The sequence below is a fragment of the Bufo gargarizans genome, chromosome 6 (assembly GCF_014858855.1).
Source record: "Bufo gargarizans isolate SCDJY-AF-19 chromosome 6, ASM1485885v1, whole genome shotgun sequence".
Classification (NCBI taxonomy): domain Eukaryota; kingdom Metazoa; phylum Chordata; class Amphibia; order Anura; family Bufonidae; genus Bufo; species Bufo gargarizans.
The window spans coordinates 64,995,015-65,012,143 of NC_058085.1; the positions used below are offsets into that span (position 1 = coordinate 64,995,015).

At 45.4% G+C, this 17,129-nt stretch overlaps 2 protein-coding genes across 5 annotated transcripts in view; one reads left to right on the forward strand and one right to left on the reverse strand.

The window, feature by feature from the left end:
• Positions 1-450: 450 nt before the first annotated feature.
• On the forward strand, positions 451-15,196 carry GALK1 (galactokinase 1). The gene is made up of 8 exons (XM_044300313.1): positions 451-640; positions 1,288-1,477; positions 1,768-1,887; positions 8,467-8,602; positions 10,938-11,119; positions 11,456-11,606; positions 13,617-13,779; positions 15,067-15,196. The coding sequence occupies exons 1-8, from the start codon at positions 497-499 to the stop codon at positions 15,136-15,138; spliced, it is 1,158 nt and encodes a 385-aa protein (XP_044156248.1). The 5' UTR covers positions 451-496; the 3' UTR covers positions 15,139-15,196.
• Positions 15,197-15,695: 499 nt separating this feature from the next.
• The window catches only part of ITGB4 (integrin subunit beta 4), a 67,867-nt gene continuing 66,433 nt past the window's right edge, over positions 15,696-17,129 (reverse strand). For all 4 annotated transcript variants that reach the window (XM_044300309.1, XM_044300311.1, XM_044300310.1 and 1 more), the window contains one exon: positions 15,696-16,055. In XM_044300309.1, the coding sequence (XP_044156244.1) occupies positions 15,913-16,055 (143 nt within the window). In that variant the 3' untranslated portion in view covers positions 15,696-15,912. The remainder of the gene's footprint in view (positions 16,056-17,129) is intronic.

Consider the following 17,129-nt stretch of genomic DNA (forward strand, 5'->3'; position numbering starts at 1 on the left):
CGTGTAATGCGGCCATGGGAGCACAACGGCCTAAGGGCTCATGCACATGACTGTTGGCTGTTTTGCGCATCTGCAAAACACAGATACGCGAGAACATACAGTTTTCCCAGCCACGTTTTTTTCCCCATGGGAGCGTGCCACTAAGGTGTTTTTTTTTTCGTTTTTTTTCTAGACTTTATTTGCTATTTGACAACCTAACACAATTAAAGAGGCTGTCCGGAATAGAAGAACACGGCTGCTTTCTTCCAAAAAGAGCACCACACCCGTCCTCAGGCTGTAAGTGGTACTGCAACTCAGCTCACTTCATTGGCTGTAATACCACATAGAAAACCTGTGGACAGGTGTGCGCTGCTCTTACTGGAAGAAGGACCTGTTATTCCACATTGCGCCCCAATGGTGAGAAGAAGCTGGCGCCCTCGCCTCGGGTATCGGCAGGTCACGTGCCTCAGGGGCGTGGTCAGCGGACACCCGGAAGTGCACTGAACGCTGCGGAGTAATGTCAGCTCCTGAGGAGGAAGCCCGGCGGGTGTACGCGGAGAACTTCGGAGGGAATGGGCCTGACATCGCCGTGTTCGCCCCCGGCAGGGTGAATCTGATCGGGGAGCACACGGATTATAACGGAGGCTTCGTGCTGCCTATGGTGAGAAAGCGAACGCTGAAGTGTGGCGGCGCCTGGTCACGTGATGAGGGAGCGGTCACATGACCGTGACCTGCTGCTGTGCCTGTGAGGAGGCATGTAGTCACGTGATACCCAGCAGTCCCTACAGTAGTGCTGTGTCAGGGGCTTCACCTCGCCAGTATGGAGTTCATTGCCATTACCCCCCCCCCCCCCACTAGTGGCGTACATAGAGAAGTAAGGGCCAAACTAACCTCCAGTAGAAGAGGAGATAATCCCAACTAAGACTGGGCCCCATAGCAGTCGCGCCGGGCGGCTTCTTCCAGAGGGGCAGATATACTTAGACTGTTATATGAAACGGTAATCTTAGTTAAAAAAAAATAAAAAAAAATATATATTATTAAAGGGGTTTTCCCATCTCAGACAATGGGGGCATATGGCTAGGATATGCCCCCATTGCAGCAGTGGGACCCGCAACTATGTGGAGAGCAGGTCTCCCTGTCCCACCTTCCAGACAGAGAATGAATGAAGAGTTGGTTGTGCACTGGTGGTCCCTGTGTGGAAGTTGTGGAGGCATAGGTATTCTACATGGCACCATACTGGACAGTAGTAATAAGGGAGGGTGTAACGTTGCAGTAAAAAATAAATCATAATCCTGTGTTTCTGTGCAGGCTCTACCTCTCGTCACGGTTATGGTAGGGACCCGCCGGGATGATGGAAAGATCTGCATTGTTACTACTGCCGAGGGGGCTGATGAGCCGAAAAAAGTGGAATTTAATACCCCGAGTGAGAACAGCCCTCTAACCCCGGGGGCGCCAAAATGGGCTAACTATGTGAAAGGTGTTATTCAGCATTACAGAGGTAAGTGAGGATTTGGAGACATTGGATGAGTAATAAACACAGGATCAGCGGGTGCCCCACGGCCAGGACCCCTATCGCTCACAAGAACCGCGGCCCCAAGCCCTCCTTTTGGAGGAGTTTGAATGGAGCAGTGGTCACGGGTGCGTCCTGCTGTTCCATCCTGTATCTATGGCACCGATGGAGCTTAGTGGTTGTTTGCTGCAACCGATCCATTTTAGATTGTGGATCTAGTGGATTCCTTGCCTGTTCTGTATTGTAGACATAATACAAGCTTTCCCTTGTGTTCTCAGCTGGCCCTGTTCCTGGGTTTAATGCCGTGGTTGCCACCAGTGTGCCACTGGGCGGAGGGCTGTCCAGCTCTGCATCTCTAGAAGTTGCTTCCTACACCTTCTTGCAACAACTGTGCCCAGGTAAGTGCCCGTGTCAGCCAAATCCATTGCAAACAGGTGTACAATCAAGCACACTGCCATGTAATCTCCTCAGACAAGCATTGCAGTAGTAATATGGGTCATAGGACCTAAATGACTTTAAAGGGCATCTGTCAGCAGATTTATACCTATGAAAGTGGTTGACCTGTTACATGTGCGCTTGGCAGCTGAAGACATCTGTTTTGGTCCCATGTTCATATGTGCCCACATTGCTGAGGAAAATGATGTTTTAATATATGCAAATGAGCCTCTAGGAGCAACGGGGGCGTTGCCATTACACCTAAAGACTCTGCTCTCTCTTCAACTGCTGCACCCTCTGCACTTTGATTGACAGGGCCAAGTGTGATGACGCCTGGCCCTGTCATTTAAAGTGCAGAGGGCACAGCAAACGCAGAGAGAGTTGAGCCTCTAGGTGTAATGGCAACGCCCCAGTTGCACCTAGAGGCTAATTTGCATATATTAAAACATAATTTTTCTCAGCAATGCGGGCACATATGAACATGGCACCAACACAGATGCCTTCAGCTGCCAAGCGCACATGTAACAGGTCAGCCAGTGTCATAGGGACAAATCTGCTGACAGATGCCCTTTAACCACCTCCGGACCACCTAACACAGATCTGCGGTCCGGAGGTGGCAGCTGTGCGCTCAACGACGCAAATACGCGTCATCTCGCGAGACGCGAGATTTCCTGTGAACGCGCGCACACAGGCGCGCGCGTTCACAGAAACGGAAGGTAAGAGAGTGGATCTCCAGCCTGCCAGCGGCGATCGTTTGCTGGCAGGCCGGATCCGCAAAACACATACGGACGTCTGAATGGAGCCTTACAGGGGGGTGATCAATGACAAGGGGGTGATCACGCATATAGACTTCCTGATCACTTCCCTGTCATTGATCACCCCCCTGTCATTGATCACCCCCCTGTAAGGCTCCATTCAGACGTCCGTATGATTTTTACGGATCCATTGATAGATGGATCGGATCCGCAAAACACATACGGACGTCTGAATGGAGCCTTACAGGGGGGTGATCAATGACAAGGGGGTGATCACGCATATAGACTTCCTGATCACCCCCCTGTCATTGATCACCCCCCTGTAAGGCTCCATTCAGACGTCCGTATGATTTTTACGGATACATGGATCGGATCCGCAAAACACATACGGACGTCTGAATGGAGCCTTACAGGGGGGTGATCAATGACAAGGGGGTGATCCCCCATATAGACTTCCTGATCACCCCCCTGTCATTGATCACCCCCTGTAAGGCTCCATTCAGCCATTTTTTTTGGGCACAAGTTAGCGGAAATTGTTGTTTTTTTTTTGGTTTTTTTTCTTACCAAGTCTCATATTCCACTAACTTGTGTCAAAAAATAAAATCTCACATGAACTCACCATACCCCTCACGGAATCCAAATACGTAAAATTTTTTAGACATTTATATTCCAGACTTCTTCTCACGCTTTAGGGCCCCTAAAATGCCAGGGCAGTATAAATACCCCACATGTGACCCCATTTCGGAAAGAAGACACCCCAAGGTATTCCGTGAGGGGCATATTGAGTCCATGAAAGATTGAAATTTTTGTCCCAAGTTAGCGGAAAGGGAGACTTTGTGAGAAAATACAAAAAAAATCAATTTCCGCTAACTTGTGCCAAAAAAAAAAAATTCTAGGAACTCGCCATGCCCCTCACAGAATACCTTGGGGTGTCTTCTTTCCAAAATGGGGTCACATGTGGGGTATTTATACTGCCCTGGCATTTTAGGGGCCCGAAAGTGTGAGAAGAAGTCTGGGATCCAAATGTCTAAAAATGCCCTCCTAAAAGGAATTTGGGCCGCTTTGCGCATCTAGGCTGCAAAAAAGTGTCACACATGTGGTATCGCCGTACTCAGGAGAAGTTGGGGAATGTGTTTTGGGGTGTCATTTTACATATACCCATGCTGGGTGAGATAAATATCTTGGTCAAATGCCAACTTTGTATAAAAAAATGGGAAAAGTTGTCTTTTGCCAAGATATTTTTCTCACCCAGCATGGGTATATGTAAAATGACACCCCAAAACACATTCCACAACTTCTCCTGAGTACGGCGATACCAGATGTGTGACACTTTATTGCAGCCTAGGTGGGCAAAGGGGCACACATTCCAAAGAGCACCTTTAGGATTTCACAGGTCAATTTTTACACATTTTGATTTCAAACTACTTTGCACACATTTGGGCCCCTAAATTGCCAGGGCAGTATAACTACGCCACAAGTGACCCCATTTTGGAAAGAAGACACCCCAAGGTATTCCGTGAGGGGCATGGCGAGTTCCTAGAATTTTTTATTTTTTGTCACAAGTTAGTGGAATATGAGACTGTTAGAAAAAAAATAAAAAAATAAAATCATCATTTTCCGCTAACTTGTGACAAAAAATTAAAAATTCTAGGAACTCGCCATGCCCCTCACGGAATACCTTGGGGTGTCTTCTTTCCAAAATGGAGTCATTTGTGGGGTGTTTGTACTGTCTGGGCATTGTAGAACCTCAGGAAACATGACAGGTGCTCAGAAAATCAGAGCTGCTTCAAAAAGCGGAAATTCACATTTTTGTACCATAGTTTGTAAACGCTATAACTTTTACCCAAACCATTTTTTTTTTACCCAAACAAAAAATTTATATATGGATGTCTTTTTTTTTGCAAAATTTTACAACTGAAAGTGAAAAATGTCATTTTTTTGCAAAAAAAATCGTTAAATTTCGATTAATAACAAAAAAAAGTAAAAATGTCAGCAGCAATGAAATACCACCAAATGAAAGCTCTATTAGTGAGAAGAAAAGGAGGTAAAATTCATTTGGGTGGTAAGTTGCATGACCGAGCAATAAACGGTGAAAGTAGTGTAGTGCAGAAGTGTAAAAAGTGGCCTGGTCATTAAGGGGGTTTCAGCTAGCGGGGCTGAAGTGGTTAAATGTGGCACTGTGATAGGGATGCCTTGTTTATCATAAAGCCATTTCTGAAACTACTGATCTGCTAGATCTGTCCTGGACAGTTGGAAATGCTGTTATACAAAGTGCCTAGGAGTAACGACATGAAGCTGTAAATGACTGAAATTCACAACAGGGCTGCCAATTCCTGAAGACCATGCTGCATCACTCACTACAGAGATCTGTCTCTGGAGGTGACATTAGCACCACCACTGTGCATCAGGAGCTTCATGAGATGGGTTTCCATTGCTGAGCAGCTGCACACAAGCCTAGGATCACCATGCCCAGTGCCAAGTGTCGGCTGAAGTGGTGTAAAGCACATTGTCCCTGGTTTCTAGAGTAATCACGTTTCACTACCTTCCTGCCTCGTGAGGTGTCTGCTGGCCTCCAGCAGTGGATGTGCAGGTTCATGGCTTTCTCTGTTCACTTCTATAGGGGTCACCAAAACATTCAAAAACAGATACACCTATAGAAAATAACCGAGAGAGACATGCACATGCATGGCCACCACTTCGTTCACTGTCCGCCTGGCTGCGGCAGCCAATAGCTACTTCACTAGGCGAGTCAATAGTGGAGGGACTCTCCTTCTGGGGAGAGGTGCAGGTCCCAGACGTATTTTTCTCCCCAAGCAATGTCATATCTCATAATGCATTGTCTATTAGATAACATGTTATTTATGTAACAACTTTTTGTTCTATCACTATATATATTAATGTAAATATGTACTTATTTATATAATAGGCCGTGAGCAAAGGTCTAAGACTAGACTGAAACGTTGGCCAGTGGCTACTTTTTTGGATGTATATACAAAAGCAAAAAAAAATATATATAAAAAAGATATGAAATAAAATAAGCAACTAAAATAATTACAGAGTGCCGTGGTCTTTTGATGAAACCATGTGGATCCCCCACTTCATAAATATCCAATATAGGACTAGACCTTTAATGCTGCAGCACGGAAAGGCATTTTAGATAATTGTCGCTTCCAGCTTTGCGGTCACTCCTTATTAATGGCTATACAGGGAGTGCAGAATTATTAGGCAAGTTGTATTTTTGAGGATTAATTTTATTATTGAACAACCATGTTCTCAATGAACCCAAAAAACTCATTAATATCAAAGCTGAATATTTTTGGAAGTAGTTTTTAGTTTGTTTTTAGTTTTAGCTATTTTAGGGGGATATCTGTGTGTGCAGGTGACTATTACTGTACATAATTATTAGGCAACTTAACAAAAAACAAATATATACCCATTTCAATTATTTATTTTTACCAGTGAAACCAATATAACATCTCAACATTCACAAATATACATTTCTGACATTCAAAAACAAAAACAAATCAGTGACCAATATAGCCACCTTTCTTTGCAAGGACACTCAAAAGCCTGCCATCCATGGATTCTGTCAGTGTTTTGATCTGTTCACCATCAACATTGCGTGCAGCAGCAACCACAGCCTCCCATACACTGTTCAGAGAGGTGTACTGGTTTCCCTCCTTGTAAATCTCACATTTGATGATGGACCACAGGTTCTCAATGGGGTTCAGATCAGGTGAACAAGGAGGCCATGTCATTAGATTTTCTTCTTTTATACCCTTTCTTGCCAGCCACGCTGTGGAGTACTTGGACGCGTGTGATGGAGCATTGTCCTGCATGAAAATCATGTTTTTCTTGAAGGATGCAGACTTCTTCCTGTACCACTGCTTGAAGAAGGTGTCTTCCAGAAACTGGCAGTAGGACTGGGAGTTGAGCTTGACTCCATCCTCAACCCAAAAAGGCCCCACAAGCTCATCTTTGATGATACCAGCCCAAACCAGTACTCCACCTCCACCTTGCTGGCGTCTGAGTTGGACTGGAGCTCTCTGCCCTTTACCAATCCAGCCATCTGGCCCATCAAGGCTCACTCTCATTTCATCAGTCCATAAAACCTTAGAAAAATCAGTCTTGAGATATTTCTTGGCCCAGTCTTGACGTTTCAGCTTGTGTGTCTTGTTCAGTGGTGGTCGTCTTTCAGCCTTTCTTACCTTGGCCATGTCTCTGAGTATTGCACACCTTGTGCTTTTGGGCACTCCAGTGATGTTGCAGCTCTGAAATATGGCCAAACTGGTGGCAAGTGGCATCTTGGCAGCTGCACGCTTGACTTTTCTCAGTTCATGGGCAGTTTTTTGCGCCTTGGTTTTTCCACACGCTTCTTGCGACCCTGTTGACTATTTTGAATGAAACGCTTGATTGTTCGATGATCGCGCTTCAGAAGCTTTGCAATTTTAAGAGTGCTGCATCCCTCTGCAAGATATCTCACTATTTTTGACTTTTCTGAGCCTGTCAAGTCCTTCTTTTGACCCATTTTGCCAAAGGAAAGGAAGTTGCCTAATAATTATGCACACCTGATATAGGGTGTTGATGTCATTAGACCACACCCCTTCTCATTACAGAGATGCACATCGCCTAATATGCTTAATTGGTAGTAGGCTTTCGAGCCTATACAGCTTGGAGTAAGACAACATGCATAAAGAGGATGATGTGGTCAAAATACTCATTTGCCTAATAATTCTGCACGTAGTGTAGTTAGGCCTTGTTCACACTACCGTTTTTTTTTTTCGTTTTTTGCGTTCCATATACGGAACCATTCATTTCAATGGTTCCGCCAAAAATTTCCGTTTTACATCAGTTTTTTGCGTTCCATATACGGAACTATTCATTTCAATGGTTCCGCAAAAAAAACTGAATGCACTCCGTATTCATTCCGTTTTTCCGTTCCGTTGAAGGATAGAACATGTCCTATTATTGCCTGCAAATCACGTTCCGTGGCTCCATTCAAGTCAATGGGTCCGCAAAAAAAAACTGAAACACATACGGAAATGCATCCGTATGTCTTTCTATTGAAAATGTTATGCCCAGCCCATTTTTTTCTATCTAATTACTGTATACTGTATATGCCATACGGAAAAACGGAATGGAAACAAAAAAAACGGAAAAACGGACCGCAAAACACTGAAATAGCCATACGGTAGTGTGAAAGAGGCCTTAGGGAAGGTGATGTCTGAGAAGATCATATTGGTGTGACGTTCAGGTGTCCACATACCTTTGGCCATATAGTTTGTCGATGCAGGAGATATGGAGCTCTATATAAAAAAATATATAAACTATGGCCACTATAAAGATGTTTTAAAAAATCATTCTGCTCCCATTTGGACCAAAAAAACAACATGGCAATGAAAGAAAATTCCAGCTTTGGGGGGCCTTTCTGCCAGACTCCCCCACTTCGCCGAACCTGCGGAGGGAAGCTTATTCACTTGCTCCCGACTGCTGGATTCCGACTCCTTCCAATCCCTGCTGCCACTGACGCACTCGGGTCTCCCGCTCGTGGGGTCTGCTATGTGCTGCTGTCATTGGCTGCAGCGGCACAAGTGACCCCCGTAAAACTGGAAGTTTACGAATGGGGACCCAGTGGTGGGGAGCAGGTAAGTACGCTTACTGATGCAGGTCTGGCAAACAGGCCCTACATTAATGACTTTGACATTTTATATTTTTGGTCTTCATTGTTGTGTTTCTACCTCAGCCATTCACAATGCTCATACCTGTGTCTTGTGTGCTCTGTGTCAGATGACGGCGATCTTGTTCAGAAGGCACTTACCTGTCAAAAAGCTGAACATACATTTCCTGGAGTGCCCTGTGGGATCATGGACCAGTTCATATCTGTAATGGGTAAAGAGGGCTATGCTCTGCTCATCGACTGCAGGTCAGTGTTAACATCTTAGACCTTTTATTTTTTATTTTTTTTATATATATTTTTTTTATTTGGCTTATAAATGTGGCCATGTTGAATCCTGGTCTGTCCTCCATGATTCAGTCTATAACATGACCAGGCTACACTGGGGTGTGGCTTAAAATAAAAAACTGAGCAGCACTTGCCTATCAGAACCAGGTCTTTACTTACCCAGCTGGTAACAGCAAAATCACGTTGACAGCACATGACCGCTGCACCAATCACTGGACTCCGCAATGCACCAAAGAGGCCAGTGATTGGCTGCAGTGGTCACACGTTGACGTGATGTCTCCCCTTTAGCTGGGTAAGCAGAGCTGGGCCGAGGCAGCCAGAGCTGCAGCACTGAAACTGCTAGGTAATTACTGCTTAGTTCTTTATTTTAGGCTGTTCCACAGTGTTGTCCGATTTTTTGTTTTTGGTTGAACTGGACCGTTCCTTTAAATCTATGTAATATAGGTAAACCAGATGATAAACAATATGCAGCCAGTGGGTGGGTTGTCCTATAGCCTCCTGTTTTCTCAGAGCAGCTGTCATCCGTGTCCTTGTGGCTTCTTTAGTCTTACCCTAGTCTATTCTGTCTTAAAGGGGTTGTCCAGGTTCAGAGCTGAACCTGGGCATACCCTTATTTTCACCCAGGCAGCCCCCCTGAGGCTAAATCGCGCAGGGCAAGGGCTCTTTTTTGTTTTCAATAACACACTGGTTTCCGCCCCCGGCAGTGTGTTCGGTGACGTCACCGGCTCTGATGGGCGGGCTTTAGTGCTGCCCTAGCGCTAAATCCCACCCATCAGTGCCGGTGACGTCACCGGGGTTCCTGGCAGCCCCATGGAGAGCCTGGTACGTCACCGGATCTCCAAAAAATGCCTTTGCCCTGCGCGATTTAACACAGGGCATTAACTGCTCTGATGCTCAAGTCAGAGGGGCTGCCTGGGTGAAAATGGAGGTAAAGGGACAACCCTTTAAACTTTCCCACATAAATCATTGCATCCACAAAATTTCCAGATCCTTCTCACCCATTTTCATAGCAGGCACTCGGAGCTAAAGGGAATCTGCCACCAGGAAATTCACTGATGAACCAGGCACAGGAGGAGCATGGGTGCACAGAGTGGTTGGGGTCCACCCTCAGTGCACTTGAAGGCTTATTAGCATATGGATTAAAAGTACATTTTCTCTGTTAATTTGGCTAAACTCTGATAGAAGTGAATGGAGCGTGCACCACACATGTACAGACTCCTCTCCCATTTGCCACTACAGGAGTTTCAGAAATAGTGAAGTTGGCGTTCGGCTTCTATAGGTTGCCGCGCTTGCACGGTGTGCTCCCCTTCACTATTGGGGGCCCGTTTTGGAGATAGGGACCCGCACCTATCTGATATTGGTGGCACATCCTAGCGATATGCCATCAATGTGTGAGATTAGAATATCCCTTTAAAGATCACCGGAAAGAGATTAATTATATGCATAAATGTAGGAAGTCTGAAAGGCTTGGCTTCTCGATCATTAAAATCAAACAAATCCAAGGCTAACAATCTGATCAAGCAACTATAGTGAATGAACTGCAGCAGTAAGGGACCAGTGCCAGTGTACACAAGTGGTATAGGTACTCGTATGTAAGGTCCTTGGTGTCACAGTCCATCTGCTCCTATGACACTTTCCATCAGGGTAGCAAGTAAATACGGACACCTTCAAGTCCTGTGTAATTAGAGGGGTCCCTGTTGAGGATGCTCATCTATTATCTAAATGAAGAGGGCACTGTAAAGAGTTTCCCCAGTTTCGGAGGACTCGGCATGTCCATGTATTAGGGTGGGTTCACATCACGGTTTATGCCTCCGTTTGATGTAAAAAAAAAAAGATACGAAAACGCAGCACAACACGTTTTTGTAACCTGTGAGTGCAGTAAAAAAAAGTATTTATTTTATTTATTTTTTTACAATGGAACTCCATGGTGAACTAATGCCACTGTATGGCAACAGTCTGAGGGGCCGTTTAATGTATACATTTTTGGGAGAAATGTGATGTGAACCCAGCCTTAGAATACCTACCGGTATATATTTAGGAGGGGACTGTTTAATTCTCCATTTGGCGTGTGGGGGCGCTGCAGGGAAATTGCACATTATGTGCTAGGCTCTCTGCGCACATTACAGCCGATCGCTGGGGGTCTTCCAGCGTGACTTCCTTATCTGGGGATCCCATTAACAAAAAGGAACTGAGCAAAGCGGACAGCCAGTGGGGCACATACTTTTTTTTTGCTGTGCACATTTGTATTGTATGTTGAGCATGAAAACCATCACTTACTGGTCTTGTTTTGTTCCAGGTCTCTAGAAGTAAAACCGCTTCCCCTGACTGATCCCAAGTTATCCATTCTCATCACTAATTCTAATGTCCGGCATGAACTAACGGGCAGCGAGTACCCCACCCGCAGAAGGCAGTGTGAGGAGGCAGCAAAGGCTCTTGGTAAAGAGAGTTTGAGGGATGCCAGTCTGGAAGAACTGGAGGGTAAGTGGTTTGATATAAAACTAAAGCCTCATGCACACGACTGGATTTTTTTTCCGCATTTTTTGCGGATCCGATGCAGAACTATTTATTTCAATGTGGTAGCAAAAAATGCAGATAGTACACCGCGTGCTGTCCACATCCGTATGTCCAAGCGTAAACGTGGCCTATTCTTGTCTGTTTTGCGGACAAACATAAAATATTTCTGTTGAAAGTAAAATGAAAATGGCAGCATGCCTACGCCCGGTATCCGTGTTTTGCCGATCCACAAAATACATACCATCATGTGCATGAGGCCTAACCTTGATGATGATTATAACCTGTCACTTATTATTTTAGCCAGAAAGGACTGTCTTAGCGAGGTGTGCTACAGACGAGCCCGCCATGTCATCTCGGAAATAGAGCGCACCACCAAGGCGGCCGAAGCTTTAGAGAACGGGGATTACCGACTGTTCGGTAAATTGATGGTGGAGAGCCACAACTCATTGAGGTAGGACTCGGGTATAGTGAACAGTCACCCTTTGTGTTATTGTATTAAGTCCATACATTATTATTATTGTAGCCTCACAATCCTTGAGGCATTGCAGGATGCCATGTGGATACCATCTGTACCCTGAGTGCCATGCAGAAGACATATACTGTTGTGTTCTGAAGACTCCTGATAGATGCTCAGCAAAAGTACAGCAAATCTGACATTGTTCAGTGACCCTGGCTGCATATATTCTTTTAGGAGATCTTATACGCTGATCAGTCGTACCATTAAAATCACTGACAGGTGAAGTGAATTGCCTTGTGACAGCGGCTTCTCCCAAGGGGTGGGAAATATCGGGCAGCAAATAAACAGTCAATTCTTGATGTTGATGTGTTGGAAGCGTAAAGATCGAAGCGACTTTGGCAGATGCCAGATTCTTTCCCTTAGGCCTTATGAACACGACTGTAGCAGGTATGTGCTCGTATTACGGCCCGCAAACAGCAGGTCCGCAATATAAGGGCACCGGCCACGTGCGCACCATCTCACGGATGCGGACCCATTCACTGGAATGGCTCCGCAATCCGGAAGATACAGTGCAGAGGCACGGAGTGGAAGGCCATGGAAGCACTACGGAGCGTTTCCATGGCATTTTGGTCTGTGTCTCCACACCGCAAAAAATATAAAACATGCTCAATTTTTTGGCGGTGTGGACGGATCGCGGATCCATCCATGTTAAATGGGTCTGCATCTGTCAGCATTCGCCACACGGATGGTGCGCATGCATTTGGTCCCCAATGCACGGCACTGGCGGCACACATTCCTGTGCATGAGCTCTTAGGGTAGGCCATCAATATCAGATCCAACTCTTGGCATCCCCACTGCCCAGATTTTTTTTTTTTTTAACGGATGACTTATCCTCTGGATTGGTCATCAGTATCTGATTGGTGGGGGTCCAACATCCGACACCCCCACGATGAGCTGTTTGAGAAGGCACTAGCTCTTGCAGTAGCGTCATGTCCTTCTCTCAGCTCACCAAGCACAGCGCTGTACATTGTATAGTGGCTGTGATTGGTATCACAGTTCAGCCCTCTTAAAGGGGTTCGTCACCGGAACTCCAGAGAATGCCTTTGCCATGCGCGATTTAGCGCAGGGCAAAGGAGAGCATTGGAGTCAGGGGGGCTGTCTGGGTGAAAATGGGGATATGTCCGGGTTCAGCTCTGAACCCGGACAACCCCTTTAACTTCAATGGGACTGAGCTGCACCTAGACCATGTGACCCATGAACGTGATTTCACTGGCCTAGGAAGAGGCCTCTTCAAACAGCTGATCGATGGCTGGTGCTGGGAGTCGGACCCCCGCTGATCAGATACTGATGACTAGGGATGAGCGAACTTTGTGTTTTAAAGTTCGGTGTACAAGGTTCGGGTTATCTAAGAATTCTGCTACCACAGACCATAAATTATGGTCCATGGTAGTGGAATCTATAACGGAATTCTTAGATAACCCGAACCCAAACCTTGTACGCCGCACTTGAAAACAGAAGTTCGCTTAACACTGCTGATGACCTATCCTGAGCATAGGACATCAGTATAAAACACTTAGACAACCGCTTTAAAGAGGCGTTCCGAGATTTTAATATTGATGACCTATCCTCAGGACCTCCGCCAATCAGCCGGTTGAGGAAAAGGTGACGCTCGTGCTTGTTCCTTTCATTGTTTGCCTGCTCGCCGTCGACATCTCAGAGGTGAGCAGGTGTAATTACAAGTCGTCCCAGTCACTTCAATTGGACGGCTCATTCCTATACACTTGAATGAGAACAAGATGTCCCAAAGAAGTGAATGAAACGGCTTGTAATTGCACCTGCTCACCTATCCTGAGGATAGGTCATCAATATTAAAATCCCGGAAAACCCCTCAAAAATTATATCATTGTTTTTAAGTCCCAGATGAGTTCTTATCTGTCTTATGGCTGCTGTCTCTGTTCCCGTCGTCTAGAAATGGCAGTCACCAAGGACATTTTCCTTTTGTAGGGATGATTATGAGGTCAGCTGTCCAGAGCTGGATGAGTTGGTGTCGATAGCGGTGGAAGTTCCTGGTGTTTACGGCAGCCGGATGACAGGAGGAGGTTTTGGAGGTTGTACGGTTACTTTACTGGAGACTTCAGTCGCTGAGCGGACCAAAGAACGGATTAAGGTGACTGACAGTAAGATTATGAAGCGTAGACTCCCCCAAGTAATAATTCAGAAACTTATGAAAATGCTTTTATTATTAAAAAAGTTAAACCAGCTTTAAAGATGGCAGCAGTCTGTAAACAAAGCTGAGCGCACGAACATTCAGACGCCATATATATATTTAATATATACACCAGTGGCCCCAACCCTGCAGAACTGCCTTGTCTTCATGCAGATATGATGCTGTGGTCACAGGGGAAGCGCATGGTCCAACTGTAAGAATTATCCTTTATATCGAGTGATCCAGTAATGAGCATATGGCACACGGATATCCGGGGAGAGCGCGCTCTAGCACCTCCTCACTGGTCTGCTAGACGTTCCTGTGTGACCTGCATTGCTTTTCTTCACTTTCTCAGTCCTTGTAGTTCTGCAGGTGTTAGAGCAGTTTGCTTTGGCCATTGAAATACTGCCTGCACCTACAAACCGTGACCTAAATCCACGCTGATCATTCACCAAAAGGCATTCAGGGGCTCAAAGGGATTGACCTTTGACTGCTACCCTGCACCAAGGTAAAATATATTGTCTAGTACAGTCATACCCTCATAGCGGTGTGATTTCATATGACGTCCATATAGTTTATCTTTGCCTGTGTGCAGATATAACAAGACGGACCTGATCCCTTTATAGGACATCTGTCAGCAGATTTGTACCTATGACACTGGCTGACCTGTTACATGTGCACTTGGCAGCTGAAGGCATCTGTGTTGGTGCCATGTTCATATGTGCCATAACTGCTGAGATGAAAATGATGTTTTAATGTATGCAAATGAGCCTCTAGGAGCAACGGGGGCGTTGTCATTACACCTAGAGGCTCTGCTCTCCCTGCTACTGCTGTGTCCTTTCTGCTTTGATAGGACCAGGCAGTGAAAACGTCCTTACACCCAGCCCTGTCATCCAAATTAGAGAGGGCCTTTCAGTTGCAGAGAGAGCAGAGCCTCTAGGTGTAATGACAACGCCCCCGTTGCTCCTAGAGGCTCATTTGCATATAATAAAACATAATTTTTCTCAGCAATGCGGGCACATATGAACATGGGACCAACACAGATGTCTTCAGCTGCCAAGCACACATGTAACAGGTCAGCCAGCGTCATAGGTACAAATCTGCTGACGGATGCCCTTTAAATGTGCTTAAATTAGCGCTGCAGACCCTTCTAGAATCTTTGGGGGTCCCATAATATCCTAGGAATATACCATCGCTCTACAACATGGGAATACTCAAGTATTAATTTATTTTAATTTTTTTCTGCAGGAGAAATTCCAAGGATCACCGTCATTCTACATCACCAAGCCTTCGGCTGGATCTGGGGTCTTGCCAGAATAACTTTCCATTGTAACAGGTCCTGCCGTTTGGGAAATAAAGTAACTAGGTTCCTATCTTACAGCTGATGTGTTTGGGTTTAAAGGCTCTTTTTTTGCCATATTGCATTTAAGTTGGATGAAGATTTACCAAAACTAGCGGTAGGAATAGCGGAGTAGTTGCTAACAGCGGTCAAGCAGATCCCAGCTCTCCACTTTTCCATTGCACTAGTTTTGATAACTCTTCCCTAGCCTATCGCTTTGGTTTCATCACCCCCTTCCATACGTCTCATGGTGGTCACCGGAAATGTCAGGACTTTTCAGTAGAGCTATAGTTACAGGACATAACTTCTATTACTTACACCATGTTTTCTCCTAACTGCCTATATCAACACCAACTGCCAGACACCAGTACAAATCCCTTTGGACGCACTTTGCCATATCTTCAGCAAGATCCCTCTTGAACATAAATTCTCCCTTTCTGTTATTTACAAAGCATAAAAAGTTGAAGTGAAGTTTGGTTTGAAGCATACAGAGGAATGGAGGATGCAGAGATAACATGGTCAGCGACATTTCTTTCCCTCAAAGCATTGCATTAAAAGCTTGGTGCAGACAGTGAAGACATGTTATCCTGTCTGGTACCTGGTGTAGCACCTACGTCAGTATTGCGGTCAGATCCCCACCCCTTCATGTACTGTCTTGTTTGCCAGATACTAAGAGAAGCACAAAGTAATAAAGTGCCAGGGAAGGAAATGTGGCACCTGGGCAGTTACGTAGTCCAGTGTACTGTGGTCCTCTCTTAGGCCTCGTAGAACTGGCGGTCCACCTGCCGGCTGAGGGATCCTCCTCCAGACAACATTGTTCTCGTTACGTACTCTTTGGTGACTTGTTGAGTGACCGTTCCGGAGCTTTCCATCCGGTGAGAGGTGACAGACATGCCATCTGTTAATAGAAAAATAAGCAGTCAGGAAGTGACATGTTGTAAACCGTGAAGTATATGTCCACCTCATCCAACAAGAAAATGGACTTTTGTTCAATCTAGAAGTCCATCAGTTTTTTCTAGATTCTAGAAAACTATCTCCAAGGAACGAGATGCTAGAAAATCCATTGTCACTATATATGACAGATTGATGCTTACTGACTATTTGGGGGGGTACATCAGCGCAAAGCATATAACGTATGAAAGCATGTAGACCCCCGTACGTTACTGTTACCTATTCTTGTAGGATCAGATTCCAGATCCTTGGGTATCAAGATGGAGTCTCTTTTTTTTCAGCTGTAAGCGCACTAAACATTTGGACAGGCTTTTCACCAAGTATGGATACATAGCTGCAGACTATAAGCGAGCGTTTTGGCCAGGATGCAGTACCTCCTTTTTTTTTTTTTTTTTTTTTTTTAGAACAATGGTAGTATATGGGCATATTCTCATGTCCATTTTTTAATGGCTTTCAAAAAAATGACATGTCCTATTTTGGCTGATTTCATTGACCGACGGCCCCCATACATTAAAGGGGACAGTTATTAATGTCTGTTTCTTAAAAAACATCTGTGGATGAGGTGCTGCCACATAGGAACAGCTAAAGGGTATATGCTCATGCACTGGATTGATTACAGAAACGTCTTCATCTGTAAAATAACCCCAGTCAGATGAACTGCTTTCCAGTTGCTGAAATGTCTGCTGCACCAAATCTGCTGCGTTTGTATAGGGGTTTTCTGAGTATTAAAAAAGTTTAAAAATGGCAGACCGTGGACCAGCAAAAGTTGACTTAAAAGGATAGGTCATCAATATCGGATCGGCAGGGGTCCGGCACCCCCTTCGATCAGCTGGATGTGCGCGCGCCGCCTCCCTATCTGCTGCTGTTTGTCTATGGAACAGCAGCAGGAAAAGAGAAAGGAGGCTGCACATGCGCACGCCATCTACTCATCAGCGGGGGTGTCAGGTGTCGGACACCCGGCGATCTGATATTGATGACCTATCATGAAGATAGGTCATCCATAGAAAAAGCCTGGAGAACC

Excerpts from the sequence above, each read along its gene's own strand:
- GALK1 (XM_044300313.1), top strand. The coding sequence starts at position 497 with ATGTCAGCTCCTGAGGAGGAAGCCCGGCGGGTGTACGCGGAGAACTTC. Across the intron at positions 1,478-1,767 it reads TGTTATTCAGCATTACAGAG|CTGGCCCTGTTCCTGGGTTT; the intron begins GTAAGTGAGGAT and ends TTGTGTTCTCAG. Across the intron at positions 8,603-10,937 it reads GCTCTGCTCATCGACTGCAG|GTCTCTAGAAGTAAAACCGC; the intron begins GTCAGTGTTAAC and ends GTTTTGTTCCAG.